This window comes from Indicator indicator, chromosome 14, assembly GCF_027791375.1.
Source record: "Indicator indicator isolate 239-I01 chromosome 14, UM_Iind_1.1, whole genome shotgun sequence".
In the NCBI taxonomy this organism is placed as follows: domain Eukaryota; kingdom Metazoa; phylum Chordata; class Aves; order Piciformes; family Indicatoridae; genus Indicator; species Indicator indicator.
In genome coordinates, this window is record NC_072023.1 from 14,634,988 (window position 1) to 14,652,237 (window position 17,250).

The following is a 17,250-nucleotide window of genomic DNA, read 5'->3' on the forward strand; positions in this document are numbered from 1 at the left end:
AGTCCAGTGCCCCTGGAGAAAGCAGGCAAGACTAATCAAAGAGAGGTAATGAGGGACCAAGCTGGTGCCCCTTAAAAGATGGCTGTCCCTTGTTCCACATGTCTTCCTCTGAACTTGGTGCTTCCTTCCTCAGACCACAGTGTCAAATCTGAAGCAAAAGAGAGCAAACCTCTCTCACCACACATCCATTACTGATCACTTGGTAAACTGCTGGGTTCTTGACATAGAAACCTTCCCACACATGGCTGGCTGGAGAGGAGCACTGGCAGGCGTGCAGTCCTAACAGCTTGCCATCAGATTTGGCTGAAACAGGACAAAGAGCGGAGAAGGCACGAAGGGTGAGCTGGAGGACTGACAAGGTTCTTCACAAAGTTGTATTGGTGCTGCCACCTTAGGAAATCAAAATGAAAAATATACCAGCTGCCTTTCCAGACGCTGAAGGGCCCCAGAACATCTTACACATTCCCTCTCCCCCTCCCACACACTAACATTTACCAGCAGCCCCCCTGCCAGCCCCCCAAAGACCTGTGCTCACAGGCATGTGTGTACCCATCTCTGAACAGGGATGGGGTGATCATGGTGGGAGGGTGCTGGGGGAGTTAGGAGCACAAAAAGGAGGGGCACGAGGCCCATGCAAGCAGCGGGGTTTGCTGGCAAGTAGGGGGGTGGGACATGGCAGGGGCGGGGGAGAAGGGCTGTGCCCCTGGGGCTAGGTCCTTGCACTATAAAAGTTACTTTGGATGGATCCAGTAGCAGAGAAGAGAGGCAGCTTCCACCTCTCCTGCCTCCAACAGCGTTGTCCAGGCAGAAGGAATCTGAGCAAAGCCAGGCCCTGAAGATGAAGTTTCAGGCATTGAAGGTTACTGCACTCCTCCTGGTACTGCTCTTCTCAGCCCCAACATCATCTGAGGCTCTGGAGGGCTGGGCCAGCACCTCAGAGAAGCAGTCAGGAGCTGGGAGCCCTGGAGAAGACCCTTGGCCACCTGGAGATGGAAGGGACAACCTGCCTGGGCAGAGCTCAAAGGGGAGCCACCACTCAGCTGATGCAGGGAGGGTGATGGAAGAAGCCCTCACCAGCAAGGCTGTAGCCAAATCCCTGCTGAGCAGGAATGAGCAGAAACCCCTTGGCAAGCCCAGGAGGCACCCACTACAGCCCTTCTACAGCAGGAGCATGGGGCTGAGACATCACCTGAAGGGCTATGGGAAGTTCAACGAGGACACGGTAAGCACAACCTCTCCTTGGCCATAAAGGATGAGGGTTTGCACAGAGGGTTTGCAGGGGGACCAGGAGAGAGAGGAGATGTGCGAGCCCTGTGCTCCTGAATCCAGTTTTGGGCAGTTTGGTGAATCCTTTCAGCTGACTCATCTGCAGGGCATGGAGGGCCTGAGTGTAATGGCATTATGAGCACCTAATAGAGAGGACAGTGCCACAGAAACAGGTACTCACCTTTGCTTTGCAGCTCTGTGGTTCCTCCAGCATGGGTGGAAAGTTGCTGGTCCCCAGCACTTGTTTTAACAGGGAACCAGCAGCATCTCTGGCAGGTCTGTGCAGTGCAGCGATACCAAACCCAGGCAGGAGAGCCCCAAAATGCCCTGCCACACCACAATGCTGCAGCAGGAGCATTATCCCAGCACAGCTCCCCCCATGCCCTGAGCTACAAGCAGTTCTATCACCCAAATGCTTGCTGTTCGGATGTACACCCAGGCCAGGCAGCCAAGGCTGGGGTTTCAGGAGAGCAGGGCTGGAGTGGCGAGCTCCTTGCCGGTTGCTTGCCAGGTTGCTGCACACACACTGTGTGTGACCCATGGGCTGCTATTGTCTGCCTGAGCACCTCAGCTAGCTCTCCACCTTTGAAAACAGATCCCCTGTGATACCTGAGCCCCAGCAGACCTGTGCAGATCCTTGCTGCCCAGCAGTCCCTGGGACACTGTGGGGACATAAAAAGCAGATAGGACTCAGGGCAGTAGGAGCAGGTGCTGAGCATGTCATGTCCCCACACATACTGGGTAGAAAAACTGTTGTCAGGCCATTCCCCATGAGCTGAGTATGAAAGTGCTGGCCACAACATAGCCTCACAGCACTGCTTGGCTTGTGATGCTGACAAGGGATGTGGACAGTGACAACTCTAAAACCCCATCTGATACCTGGTGAGGCTTAGAGCAGAGCTGATGGCTGTGCATGCAGGCAGCGAGCAGGTTAGGAGACCAGTGCAGGTCTATCTGTGTGTGTCACAAAACACCATGCCCATGAGGTGGCCTGAAGGCACCCACCTGTGCTGCACAGGTGGCCACCATTCAGTCATTCGGGGGGCCAGCCATTTAGTGTGCTTTCTGCCAAAAAGCAGTAAAGAGCTGCCCTTGAAAACGCTTCCTCAGGCCCCAGCTTCTCCAGCTTGCTCCACGGAGCTGCTGCTCTATAGCCTGGTGAGCAGCTTTTCCTGCTACTGCAGATTTTGGTGCACTATTTTACCATTTTAAATGGAAACCAGACATCCAGCAGCAAATGCTCATCCCATTATGTTATGTAATATTCTACAACGTGGCTTTGTTTTCGAAGGAGAGCCTCCCCAGCCTGCCCATCTAGGGGAGATGAGGAGGCTCTTTTGAACCTACCTCTCCTCCAGTGATCACACCACCATCAGCTCCAGCATGCTGGAGCAAGCAGCCCCTGGCAAATGCAGTCCTGGGGCTGAGCACTACAGGTCACCCCAAAACAACTAACTGGCTGTGGGGTATGGGTACCACAAGATGAAAGCTGCTCTCAGTCAGCCCAAGCCTGCACAGAAAGTACCCCTTTGAGCCTGCATACGGCACAGGCTCCTTGGAGCCAGCATGAGCCCAGAGCAATGACACAGCTGTGACTGGGAGGGGCTGTCCCAGGCCATCAGCTGGGCAAGGCTGGACGCCAGCACCATGGCCACCGTTGTCCTTCATCTGCAGCACTCCTGCCACAGCATCCAGTCCCGGTCCTGCCAGAAGCCCTCCGACTGCAGCGGCTGCCTGGGGCTCTACACCTGCAAGCTGCCCACTGGCACCTGCAACCTGAAAGCTGTCTCCAGGCAGAGAGGTAGGTTGCATGGCCGCTGCCACCAGAGACATCCACATACAGCTACTTGCAAGCACAGCCCTCCAGCTGCACTCCTCCAAATCCAAATCAGACCTATCCCGTGCAGGGCACGATCTCTCTCTGGAGGGTGGTGTTTGTCCTGCTGGTACTGGCCACACTCGGTGATGAAGTAACTGTACAGTGAATGGGACATTGACATCCCCATAAAGTTCCCTAAGAGCTGGGGTTTGTCCAGCACCCTGACCTCTCACAGGACGCTTTGACAGCTCATGCAGGAAAGCCAAGGATGGGTACAGGTTTGGGAGCCAGCAAGTTCAGCTCTCCCAGGCATCCTGGGCCCTGCGGAGCTGTTCCTGTCTGTGTGTGGGAGCTGCTTAATTAACCAGGGAGCAGCAGGGAGCAGACATCCCAGCTTTTAACATTTAACCTGGCACAGCAAGTGTCTCAGTTCTCCAATACCCTTCAGTAAATCTGTACTGCTCCCTGACTGGTCTCTGGCCTCAGCATGTGTTTGCACCCACAGACACATAGTCATGGAAAGGAAACTTAAACCAAGGTTCCTGAACAGGGAGACACCAGCTCTGGTGTGGGAAAACTCTGGCTGTGTGATGCACAGTAGGTGAGCACAGTGTGCTGGGTGTGTGCCCTCTGTGTATAGCTCTGTGTGTGTGCTGTATAGGACATACCCAGCCCAGGTGCCCAGTTCAGTCTGCCCTGGGCATCTGCTATTGCTATTGGCAGCCTCCATGGGAGGCACTGGGCTATGTGGGCTCATGGTCAGATCCAGAACAACCAGCCTTACAGCTTTTCTTCACAGGTGGGTTCTTCCAAAGCATCCAACACCCTGAAGGACGCAGAGTCCTGCTCATCCCATAGCAACATGGCTCAGCACAGGTGGAGAGCATGTCCTGCAGCTGGAGACCAGCACTCTCTGTCCAAGATTCACTTCCAGTCCTTAATGACACAGCTGTAAATGTCTTTCATTGCACTTCCCATGCTGCTGCTTTTCAACACCTCCCTAGGGTTCTGTACTCTACCACTGAAGGGTAGGAGTTGGAAGGGCCCTGTGGAGATCTCTAGTCCAACCTCCCTGTTAAAGAAGTTTCACCTACATCAGGTTGCTCAGGAACACGTCAAAGTGGGTTTTGATTATGTGCCAGAGGAGACTCCAAAACCTCTGTGGGCAGCCTGTTCCAGGTTGTGCCCACTGGCCCTTGTCCTTTCCTTGGGCACCACTGAAAGGCTTGATTCCTGCTTTCCTGCCAGTGAAAGCACTGAGTGGCCATAGAGTGCTGGCAAAGCCTTCATGGAGTCCTCAAATGAGACAAACAGGGCTATTTCACAACCCATTTTAATCTGGGCTGGTAGGACGTTGCAGTAAAAGCTGCCAGTGTGTTGGCACACTCACACACTGAGCTAAGGAGCCTGCTGGCATCAGGCATCCCAGGAAAGCCACCCAGCCCTTTATCACAGCTCCTGCCAAAGAAGGTGGAGTCCCATGCTGCTGAAAACGTCCCTTAAGAAGGGGAACACGGAGCCCCCAGAAACAGTCTTGGGCCAGGGGGCGACAGCCATGTGGGACACCTGCTTTTGGAGCCACAAGATCAGCTTTTTAGCACCCTAGAGCTTTGCAGGCATCCTGGTTGCCTTTGCATGTGTGTGTTTCACAGATTCACAGATTGCATTGGCTTGGAAGGGATCCTTGAAGGTCATCTTGTCCAACCCCACTGCAGTAAGCAGGGACATTTCCAACTAGATCAGGCTGCCCGGGGCCACACCAAGTCTGATCTCAAATGTCTCTAGGGATGGGGCCTCAACCACACCCCTGGGCAACCTGTTCCTGTATTTCACTACCCTCATTGTGAGAAACTTCCTCCTAATGTCCAACCTAAATCATAGAATGGGTTAGGTTGCATCCCAGCTTTGCAAAACCTCATTTTGCTACCATTAAAAATACTTTTAAATAAAAGAGAACCAAAACACAGCATTTGAGTCACTTTGAACTCCACTGCAGTTTCCTTTGGCGGATCACTACGGCATCCTGTGACAGACTGGACTTCAGTGCCAGTTTTCAGCTGGGTGCTCAGCACATGAGGAGCAGCTCTTCTTCCATGCCTGGTCACCCCTGTGGGAGCCTGACACCAGGCTTCTGTGACCCCCTCTATCACTGCTTCAGCTGTCCCAATAGATGAACTGGGGGGTGTAGAGGTGCAGGTAGTGCCTACAGGACCTGTGCCTGGCATGGCACTACTGCTGTCTGGCATTTATGGTGCTCACCACAGAACCATGGAGGGATTGAAGTGGGAAGGGATCTCTCAAGGTCATCTGGGTCATCCTCCTGCTCAAGCAAGGCCACCTAGAGCCATTCGCCCAGCTTATCTGGTCCCCAGAGAGGGGCACAAGTCACAGACATAACAAGCTGGGAGCCAGCAAAGCAGAGTTTTTCCAAGCACTCACCTTTCCACCACCAGCTGCCTGCCCCTGCCACCACCCATCACAGCCCATTTCCCCTGTCCTGAAGCACAAGAAACTTTGGAAATGCAGGCTTCAGACTGACAGAGCTGCACTGGACTCACAGCTCCGCCCTGCCACCAAGCGGAGGTGAGTTCCCCTGAACCCCACTGCTGGTCAGCAATGCCCCCCTTGCCTGGGAAAGCCCATTGACCACAGGGGCACCCAGGCCACTTCCAAAACCTCTCTCATCCCCGTGTAGCCCAGAGTGGCACAGCTGCCCACAGCAGCTCTCACCCTAGGAGCTGGGGGAAGAGATTTCTTTTTGGGCCACAGCAGAGCTACCCTCTGGCATCCACTCCAAAAAGGAGACCCAAAGATGCTCCAGCAGCTCTTGACTCTGCCCTCACACACGGTGCAAGGGAAACAGCTGGAAAAAAGCCCTCAACTGCTCTTCAGCTTCCCTGCACCTCCTTGACATCTCCCCACCTTTCCTCCCCACTGAAGCAGACACAGAAAAGGCAAGCAGATCCTGCCTCCTCTCCACCAGGAGCTCAGAAGGCAGCAAGGTAGCCCTTGCCCAGTTCCCACCCTACTCCCTGGCAGCCACACCTGAAATGGGAGAGGAAAGCCCATCTCACCTTTGCGAAGGGAGTCTCAGGTGAGACCTTACAGGTGAGTTCCATTTTGGGCTTCCCCTGCAAAGGGTTAAGTGAGGGAATGAGGCCACTTGGGCTGTGAGGCTTACAGAGAAGCCAAGGGCTTGATCAAATCAAGGGCTCAGCTGCTAGCTCTCCTTTCCAGGTCACGTTTGGTGTCAGGTGGGCCAATAGGCAGACACAGCTTGTCTCCTTCCCCAGAACATCAAGGGTCCACACCACTCACTTTTAATTACACTGTGTAAGGAAAGGCCTCTTCTCATACCAGGACCCCCTGGCACAGCCACCTGGGGAGCTGGTTGGCCCATCAAGTCCTTGATAGGTTTAGTGGTTCCCCTTTCTCCTTCTCCCTTGCTTGGAAGCTCCTCCTGGTCAGTTCACATCATCCCCACAGCCCTCAGCATCCTTGCTTTGCAGAGACCTGTTTCCATATGTCTCTGTTGCTCCCCTCCTCCATGCCTGCTCAGTCCCATGGGAGTCCTGCTTTGGCCTCCTGCAGCACCAGGCAGAGAGAGGAGGCAGGGCAAGAGTCATCGGTTAATAACTGCTCTAACCCCAACATAAATAGAAAAACACAACAAACCAAAGGATTGCCTAGCTAAGAGATCCAATCCGCTGGGATGCCTGCAACGTGCTAGTGCAGAGTTCAGGGAGTGCTTGGTCCAGTGCATGGTACTGCAGATATCCAGAAACCTGCCCCGACAGCCCCACAGCCATCAAATCGTCCTGCGGCACCACACGTCCATGGGAGCGCGACCTGGCAGGGGCCAGCTCACACAAGGCTGTTGGATCCTGGGAGCAGGCTGAATGGGAATGGTTGACAACATTTATTGCTGTGACACGGTAAAGCCATTCTCTTCCACGAATCAGGATGTGCTTCATTCTTACTTTTTGTGGAGGAATTTCATTTTGCTACCTGGAGAGTTGGAGAAAGGAAAATGGACTTCCCACAGTGACAGGCAAAACAAGTTCCATTCCTCACCAGCACCACTGGCTGGGCAAAGCTATGCAGAGAATCGCCCCTGCTGCCAGCCCTGGGCCTTATCCACAGCCTCCTGCCCTGCAAAGCTGGAAGTTGGTGCCTGCAGAACAGGCCATAGCTCTGCCCATCCCTGGAAGCAGCACTGCAGGACCCTCAAGACCCCAGGCACACCCTCCAGAGCCCATTTGCCCTGCAGGCCTTGAAGGTGAACTAAACTTACCTGGCCAGAGCATGTGTGGGTGAGAGGCAGGGCACACCGTGCCTGCAGACACTGCTGCTCTTAAATGCCCAAGAAGAGATAAGGGAGCCAGGGATACAATCTGATCAGAAAATCAAACTCTCTTAGCCATGATGTCCAGTGACTTTTTGAGGACTTCTAACCTCAGCCTGGAGCTCTTGAGCTCTTGTTTAGCTTCTCTTACAGTGGATACATTTGGGTGATTCCCTCCACCGATCCCTAAGGGCAAACCTGAAGGCCATGAAGACTCTGCCATTTCCCCCCATCAAGAACTGCATCCATCACCCCTGAGTCACTGGTTGCTTCATTGCCTCCTCAGACCCACCTGTATCCTTCAGAAGACACAGACTTAACTCATGGCCCAAACTATGGTTCCCCTGTGAAAACTATGAAACTATGGTTCCAAACCTGAAGACAACAAGGAGCCCAAGCCTTCTGAGAAGCCAAAGGTTTTGCTGGTTCCTTACCTAGGCCTTTCAGGAATTTGTTAACTCCACTCTGCTCCCCACTGGGAAGTGTTTCCAGGTACTCCTGAGCCCGTACCTCAAACAGACCTGCAGGAAGAAAGAAGTGTCAATAACTCCTATTTTGCTTCCCTATAAAAAACAGTAAGGAAGTCACACTGTCCTGGCTCACCAATAAACTGTTGCACACAAGAGGGAACAACTCACCACACCTCCTCCACCAGGTGATCCCATATGTGAGGACAAGAACTTCGGTTTATGTCTGTAGGGCAAAGAAGCCCTGGTACCACCACCTCCCTCCACCACTGCAAGGCTGACTGAGATTTTTTTTTTTTTTAGTGAGCGATCAAACCTCTGTTCATTCTGCCATGAGCACAGCTAAGTCCAGAAAGTGAGATCATCAGGGAAACCCTCATGTGGACACAGAGCAAAACCTCTCTTTACTCAGCCGTTCAAGTGTCCACTGCATAGTGCTCGGCAGGAAACTGCTAAGCCAGCACTGAGTAGCAGCAGAGATCAGAAACTTTCGCTGCCAGGGGTGCCCTTGGGACTGTGGGATAACAGGAGCGAAACAACAGAAGCAGCTCTGGGAAGAACATGAGCAGCCATATTTCCTACCAGTCAAATCTGCCATAACCAGACCAGCCATGTCCTCTAGACATGAGGAAGGGATGTGAAGGGCTGGAAGAATAAGTGTTGTTCCAGCAGCACGCTTTTTCTGTAATGGTCCTAATGGGAATCCAGCATGGAATGGAAGAGGCACACACATGGAGGACACTGCTTATGTCCCTCACTGCAGCGGTGAAAGGTGTCAGTAACCCTGGCCTCAGCAAGAAACTACCAGGCACAGAAACCTTTTGTGCCCCAGCAGCTGGTGCCCGTGCACTGTGCAAACACTGCCTCACCACACTGCTGTGAGGTGATACACCCAGTTGGGAAGATAAGGAAACAGAGACAAAAAAACCCCAAGTGACTCCCTGAAGGCCACCAAAGGGTGTCAAAACAAACCAGCAACCTTCCCTACCACCTCCCTCCAAGTGTCCCTGCAAAGACACAACCTCTTGCCGTGGTGTAAGATGGAGCTGGTGGCTGGTGTGCATCTCCAGGTGCAGTCTCCATGCCTGCAGAGCCCAGGCAGAGCCTCTCACCTCGGACTCCCTGCTTCCGCAGCTCCCGCTCCTGAATGAAGCCCCCGAACATCTGTGTCTCCATGAAGACCTCCAGGAAGCGTCGGAGACTCTTGGAGGAGACAGACTTGCGGAAAGCCTCGCGCTGCAGGGTCCGCTCCTCTCGCTCGGTGGGGATCAGGAAGAGGGAGTAGTGACCCACAATCTCCACGAAGAAACGGACAAAGGCCTCCGACACCACCTCATTCAAAGGGCTGGTCTCTTAAGAAGGAAACAACAAGGCAGTGGTGAGGACAGTGTAATAAAGACGTCCATCCAGTCTGAGTAGAAACAGCTGCTCAAGAGGCACAGCATCCTAGAAAGTGCTTGTCATGGAAGAGGACCAGGCTACTACTAATTTCAAAGTCACCAAGCTTTGTCTTGGCTCCCCTGCAACCTGCCCATACTGCCCCACAAAGAGTTTTCTCAGCCCAGCCACCTGCGAGCCACACAGCTGCCTCCAACACTGCCACTCTGCATATGGACTGTTCCCCAGAGGAGCCTGCATCACTCACAAGGCCAAGAGCAGACAGAGGCTTGTGGAACCCTCCCAAGAGGAATACAAGTGTTCCCCAGAGCCATTAGGGAAGGATGGACAGAGGCAGGAAGGGCTAACTACTGTTTCTCTTCACACAAAGAGAATGGTCCCTGGTGCAATGAAATACTTAATGCAGCTTCACTCAAAAATCCTGACCTACCTCCAGTTTCTGTGGTGTTAATTCAAGACAAGCCTAGTTCTCCCGTAAGAAGTGACAGGGGTTAAAGGAGCAGGAAAAGATGTGAGTTTAAGCTGAAAGGCCCTGTGCTTTACCCTGCTTGCCATTGACAGGGCCCTCCTCTGTGTCGCTCGCCAGCTCGTTCCTCTGCTCCAAAATGTGCTCTAGGGCGGCCTGCAGCTTGCGGGGCAGGATGGAGTCCTCATCTTCCATCTGTAAGACAGAGACACCTCCTCAGGGCCTGGATCAGGGACATAGCTAGCCCCTACTCTCCTCTTCACCAGCTCCTATCCCATCCCCAGCACGGCAGGGGGAGCACTAAAAACAAACTGAGGAGAGGGAGAGGGAGGTGTAATATGCTTGGCACTTCCCAGCACCTCCCAGTGCAGGACTACCAAGAAGCACACGAGGAAGGAAAGAGAAGGTGTCTTTTCCCAAATATTCCCCTATTCTGGAAGAATTTTGCATGTCCAACTCAAGAGGCTAGTGGTCAGGGCTCACCTGTGGCCCTGCTGTCTGCCTGCAAGCACTGCCACCACCACAAAGAGACTGTGTCTGAACAATGCTGGCATGCAGCCAGGTGAACACAAACCCTGCTGACCTCTGCTCAGGCACTGATCCTGTTACAGAGGCCTAACAAGTTCCTGTAGAGCAATGAAGCCAAGGAATCGCCAGTGACTGTGTAAGCTCCTGTCAGCCTTGGCTGAGACAGCCTGATTTAGCTTAAACCTTCAAAGAAGAGGTGCAAGGTAAACCCTCTCCCTGCAGCTAAGGCAGCTTGGAAGCAAGAATTCCACTGAAGGAGTGGCCTTCATCCACATGCTGCTCTGTGCAGCAGGAGGTGTACTTGTCCCATCCTATCCGTGGGACCTGAGGCACGGACCAATGCAGCCAGCACTTCTCAGCAATCTGCCAAAGAGCTCTAGGACAAAACTGTCTTTCCAGCACAGCATTTATTCACTCATCTCTACTTTTCCCTTCAATATTCTACTCCTCCACAACAAAGGAAAGTAAAAAGCAGCAGGCAGGCTCATCTGCAGAGCAATATACAGGCTCTCATGTGCAGTCTCTCTACTTGTGACCCATCTAGTGCACAGACCAGAGAACCACAAGCTCCTTGGGCAGGAAGGATCTTAAGAAATCATCAAGGTTTCCTTCCCACTCGGGGCTGGGTATGCAACAGGAGATGGACTGACAGACACAGGCAAGAAGAGCCCACATTGATTCCCATTAGACAGTGCTTGAGCTGAGACTTTCCATCTCTCTCCTCAGCCCCACTGAATGCCACTTAATGACCCACAGTGCCACCACTTTTCCTCTTTAAAAAAATGCAGAGTGATAATGCACAAAGATTCAGTCCTCAACAGCTGTGGTTTGGGATGCTGACATGTAGACGGCAACCCTGTAACACTGCTAACCACAAATCCTGCCTCAGTTTGTGTGGGGAGTAAGCAATCCAGCCAGCCAGGCAGGTCATCAAACACAGAGGGGGGTGAAGTATGGGGGAAAACAGGGAGAGAATATTAAGGGTACAAAATAGCTCTGCTCACCTGTCTCAGAAACCGGTTATTTACAAGGTCAACAATGAGGACCTAAGAATGAAAGAACAAGAATAAAGAGGGAAAGCCATTATTTCCATCATCAGAGTTTATCTTATTCTGTAACTGCTCTGGAGGAAACACTGTGGCCCTGCCCCTGCTCCTCCCACCCACCCCCACAGCTGGACAAGGCAGCCAGCCTAAGCCCAGAGCGGTATCCTTCTTGTGGCTTTGTAGCAACATTGCCACAAGCCACAGAACAGCTTGGACAGCAGAACCCTGTGCTCCAAGCCCGGCCCACTGCTCCTCACCACCACATCTGGGTCAGAGCTCCATCTCTGCTCCCTGTTATGCTGCACCACTGTCCCCTGGGTGAGCAGGAAGGGAAATGCTTCCTGACTATATTCGCCTTGCTGTGTTCACCCTGATTGGTCCATGAATCCAGTTCTTAATTATTTTTGCTTTCATTAGGCACCTTTGTTAATTATGAGGACAGCTACACTGACCAATTTGTAGCAATCAACTTCAAGCCTGGCAGACTTTGTGCTTAGCCCATCACTATGCACAAACCAACAGAAACTCTAATAAAATCATCTCCTACCCACAGTAACCCCATGGTGGGAGATCCTAACTCCTTGCCTTCCCAAGCTGCAGACGAGGAAGAGTGCAGATCTCTGCCTCCCCAGGGGACATCCACCTCCTCCCACACCCCACGCTTGCAGGAACCGAAGGACAAGAGCTCAGCTCTTTCACACTGCCAGCTGCCAAGGCAGGCTCTCCAGAGCAGTCTTTCTGGGACAGAAGACAACTCAGCCCTCTGAAAACAACTAAGAGGAACGCTATGGTGTGGGGGCATGGCTCACCTCCTCCACTGGGAGCTCCTTCAGGCGGGGCAGGGAGCTGGAGAGCAGGCCGATGAGGAAGGGCGTGGGTGAGCACACGATGTCAATCATGGAAGGTGGCAGAACAGGGATGTAGGTGTGCTGCCAGGTAAAGGGATACAGTAGGGCCACCGTGGCATGGCAGCACTTGGAGAGAGTGCTGGAAGATGAAACACAACCAAGGGCAATGGCTGGTCAGTTAGGAGATGAGTGGTGCTTCCTAGAAACCAGGACTCTTTCAACTATTCCCTGATCAATCTCTGCAATTACTAGGGGCTTTCCCAAATTTCTGACCCCACGTTTCAGCTTCAGGATCAATGACTTGAGGTAGGAGCCCAGGCTGTAAAAGATGATCTTGGCCCACACAGGTGACAGGAGATGAGTCCCACTGAATCCCGCATCTACTACTCCAGTGCTCTGATGGGCAGGGTTGGACAGAGATGGGGGTCTTCCATACCACTGCCTTTCCTTCGAGAAATGAGTACTCTCCCAGAGCATGCCTCTGTGGTTGTTCCCGTGGGAAAGCCACAGGTCTGAATGCACAGAGGCCATGCTTTCCAGCACAGAGAGCACACAGCCCTGGGGCGCAGACGGTGGCTACACCACTCTTGTGCTGCACTGTGGCCCACTTACCTGCTGGCCACACTCTTGGCCTCGTTAATGCAGCTAGATGGCCTGCTTAGACCCTTCTGCAAAGCTGTGGGCACAACCTGCAGCCACAAGGTCCCTAGGTGTTCCTGCAGGTCATTCCAGCCATGATTCACCCCTGCCCCTGTGCAGCACACAAGCTTTGCCTTTGGGCAGCCCTGCAGAGGAGTAATCACCAGCTTTTCTTTTGGTCTCAATCATACTGCTAGCCAGAGCATGTGGGGAGGAGGAAGGCAGTAGTCTCCAGCAAGGCTATCCAGGCAGCTTTTGGAGCTTGCCTGGGAGAGTACAAACTCAGGAGTGGAATACACAGCAGTCGTGTAGGAAGGTGTTTGCTCACAGGACAGCAGCCTTCCTTCTTGATCCTTCAAAAGCCACGAGCAGCTCAGCTGTAAGCACCTTTGCTGACAACTTCCAAGAGCGTCCATCCAGGAACCCCAAGAGTTCCCTGGCAGGAGGCAGGCAGAGTCTGCAGTCAGAGACAGCAGAGCTCACTGCAGGGCACCACTTACTCATCCATTTTGGGTCTGGAAGCATTTGTATGCATCGAGGGAGGGGGAAGGCTCCCCACTCTAAACCCTGTATGTAATGTCATTTTGGTTTACTAGCATCCAGGTCTTAAAAGGCGGGGAGGAAGGGGCAGGCTGGTGTGGCTGGGAAGAGTCATGCCCCTGAGGAAGGACGCCCAGCTGGCTCCTGTTAAACTCCACAGGGGAATTTACACTCAGCAGCCCGGGTCTGGCAGTTTATTGCTGACTTGAGAGGGAAGGGGTGTGCTGGGTGTGGACTTTAGCTCGCTCTGAAAATCTAAGCCTGCTTTGCCTCCCCCTCACTCCAGCTAAGTCTGGAGGATTTGAATCCCTGTGCTGCAGCAACACTAACACACACTGAGCAGTAGTGTGGCTGGGCTACAGCTGGCTGGCTTTCATCAGGTAAGTTCAGTTTAGCAGAACACAGTCGTGATTGCTGGGACATCAGTGACTGTATGAAGTAATCAGGCAGTAAACATCATGGAACACGTGATGCTTTTTGGAGATGAGCAAATCCCAGGGCAGAGGCTCAAATCTGCTTAGCATGAGAATTTTATCTATGACTGCAACAGGTAGGGAATAGTTGCTTGGGAGGGACACATGGGATGTGTACTGAGAAAGTCTTTTCACAAGGTGGGGACAGTTTCCTCTCCCTGCACTCCCAGATGTGGACCCTTCAAAGGCTGTATCACAGACTGGCAGCTTTAAGCCTTAAAATGGGAAAAATCCCTTAGTTCCCCATCCTTGTTTAGGAAGGTCTTATAGAGCATCTCCCTCCCTTCTCTGTGTTCATTCCTGCTAGTTGGCCCTCTGCTGCTGCTCTCAAGCTGTGCCTGCCCTCACCAGTAAGCCCATGCCTCATGGTGGCTACCACACAAGCAAAGCAGATAATAAATCTGAGAGAGGCAAAATTAAAACAGTGAGAAAACACAGAGACAGTAAGAAACAGGAACACGAAAAACCCAACCAGCCAAACAAACCAAAACTAAAAACCAGCCAAACAAAAATATCCCAATCAAAACCAACACCCTCAACACAACAGAAAACAGAGTAGATTATTTTTCTTGTATCTTCCATACAAGTTAATCTTGAAAGGAAGCAGAGCCTCCTCTTCCCCTATTGTAGAATGTATATTCTACTCAATTTCTGACTGATAAAAGTCACAGTAATAACAGCAGTAGCATCACCATGAGAGCTTAAAGAACTCCTCTTTTCACCACTTGTGTGCAGCACCCTGGCATTGCTCTTAGACCAAATCCTTGACCTTGAAGGTACATCCAACTTTCCTGCCTAAAGGTGCGAACTGACTTTATAGAAAGACCTTAAAAAAAATGGAAAAGGTCTCTGTGACTCCAGGTAGCTCCAGAGAGGAAGAGTGAGCAGATGAACTACAGGGTTATTTATGGTATGGTGAGATATTACAGCATGCTGTCTCCTGCTATATTTATGGTGGCTTGTTCTTCCCTCAACCCTGCTCTCAAGTCCCAGTGAGTACACATGGTACGTGAGAGATTAAGTGGGAGGAAAGATGGCTGAGGTCCAGCTAGTGGAAGTCACAGAGAGAGCTGTTTAAGTCTGAAATTGTATGCAGCACGCGGTGGAAAGTAAAGATAGCTTCCCTTTCCACCCTTCTATCTGTGAATGCCTTGTCACCTCCAGGATGAATCCCAGTGATCCCTGCTCTGAAACACATGGAACATATTTTCAGGGAACAACACTGATAGGGTTGAGGTCTGTAACCCTCCTTTGAAGGCAGAGCAGTTCAGAGATGGACACCGAGGAGGTAACATTGAGGTGTCTCATCAGACTTACTCTGCAGACAGTCTAAGGGAGCTGCAGCTTGCCAGGAGCCCAGCAGAACCTTGATCCTCTGGAATGACTCAAGCATAATCTTCCTCCTCCTCCTGCATACAGCACTGCAATGAGCACTAAGGGACTGCTGACACCACACCTACTAAGCCTCGCAAAAGAATCCAGTATGATAAATTCCTTCTATGCCATCGGTGTGACCTTGCACCCTTCAGCCAGCACTGACAGGGCAGAGCGCACAAACCGCACCTCAGTCCTCGCAGAGCAGGCAAGCTGTCTGCGTGCAAGCTGAACATGGCCACTGAAGTGGTGGCCACTGCTCAACCTGGGTGTGCACAGAAGCAACCACAACTAAACCAGTTTAACGCACTCTCAAAGCACTAGCTCAGTGCTGGTCAGCCCTTTGAGGGCTCTTAAACAGCCTAATGCCTTTGAGTAGCCACAGCCAAGATCCCTGCTGAAATCCTGATAGCCCAGGGCACATGCACCACAACCAGAATGAAAACTGCTGTCACTGGAATAATACCGAGCAAGGGTACTGTGTTTTGCTTAGTGCGCTCCAGATGCCACCAGGAACAAAGAGATCTACCCAAAGTGATTGCAGTGTGCTCTGGGGAATGCCACGCACCTTCCCCTCAGAAGTTCACATGCCAGATGTAGATGGGGCACACACCACTTTTGAAGGCTTTTGGTTCCAACAGTAATCCATAAAATACTGCAGGTCTTTAAAGGACACTTTCAAGATCCTAAGCATATTGTCACAGGTTCATCCATCCTCCTGTAGGGAATATGGCTGAGCTGCATGTCTGATTGCACTTGCACAGAAGCTTGCAGCAGAGACTAAGGTATCACTAGTATAGAGGTTAAATGCTTGATATAAAAGAAAAAAAAAAAAAAAGGTGTCAACTTCCTCCCTAAAGGCCTGACTTGGACATAGACTGACACACAGATCTCTGGCTGATCATGCCTTTGGTTGTAACACTGATATTGCAATAATTATTGACATTTGTTTGCTCAAACTACAGGCCTTCCCACCAAACAGCATCCTATGCAAAACCCTACCACACAGCACCACTGTATGAAGCTACTGCTTCTTGGTAACCACCTTGAACAGAGACAGCCGTTAAGAAGCTGAACACAACAGCTGAAAACACTTAGAAACTCTTCTTCCTCTCCTGTGAAAACTTGCTCCAAGACTGGATTGATTTGCTCTAAGACGACACCTTGACAATTTATAGCAGCTTCTCAGGAAGGCTACTGGCTGCTCAGTTTGGCTTTTTTCCTCCCAAACTTGAGACTGACTACAGAGCTTCCAGCTTTCTGCTCCTAAGACAAGCACCTATGCTAAAAAGCTCCTCAAGCTGAATCCTTCTTTGGGTTTGGGATACTTCACGATTCCTGAAAAACACTACTGCATCAATCAGCCTTTTGGAGTTTAATGTCAGTAAACCCTTTGTTCCCTGCACTAACCAAATTGAAATGAATTATGGATGGCATTTGGCAATTTAAGATGCTTTGATTATGCATTGGGTTTGGTAGCTTGTTTTTTTCCCCTTTTCTTTATAAGCTCTGCTACAGGAGGATTCATTTTACAAACACCTTTGGATTTCTGACACTGTGTCACTTCTGGATTTTCTTATGTTGGATTGCAGAGCTGGTTGACAACATTTAATAGGCATAGGAGCTTCTAAACACTGCCCCATGGCTTCTGGCAGCATTGCTGCAAATCCCACCAGGATGATGCCAGGTTCCACCAGCTGTGGGGACCACCACTGCCTCCCACCAAGGTGCTGTGAAGAAACAACTATTATCTGATATCCAAACTCCATCCTTGGGTTTTTGACTCCCTAACCACAATACAGAAAAGGAGAAACCTGGGAGGCTGGGATTCACAGTCCCAGAGTTGGTTTTGGAGCACACGGAAAGGACTTATTTTTGAGGATTAATTACCTTTTAACTGGGGATGACCACATTTAAAGTGTCTCCTCTAATTCTTTCAGATCTGCCTTTGATAACAATGACCACATTTTGTTATTGACACAGCTGTGGTTTCTGGCAGGGACAGAGGCAATTGCTCAAGTTAGTCAGATCCACGACAGGC

At 51.5% G+C, this 17,250-nt stretch overlaps 1 protein-coding gene across 1 annotated transcript in view; it reads right to left on the reverse strand.

Moving 5' to 3' along the window:
- Positions 1-6,435: 6,435 nt before the first annotated feature.
- The window catches only part of DENND2A (DENN domain containing 2A), a 35,701-nt gene continuing 24,886 nt past the window's right edge, over positions 6,436-17,250 (reverse strand). Inside the window, exons 14-19 of the mRNA XM_054386976.1 lie at positions 12,145-12,322; positions 11,294-11,335; positions 9,839-9,956; positions 9,010-9,249; positions 7,865-7,951; positions 6,436-7,093 (exon numbers count right to left, since the gene is read on the reverse strand). Of these exons, the coding sequence (XP_054242951.1) occupies positions 7,062-7,093; positions 7,865-7,951; positions 9,010-9,249; positions 9,839-9,956; positions 11,294-11,335; positions 12,145-12,322 (697 nt within the window). The 3' untranslated portion in view covers positions 6,436-7,061. The remainder of the gene's footprint in view (positions 7,094-7,864; positions 7,952-9,009; positions 9,250-9,838; positions 9,957-11,293; positions 11,336-12,144; positions 12,323-17,250) is intronic.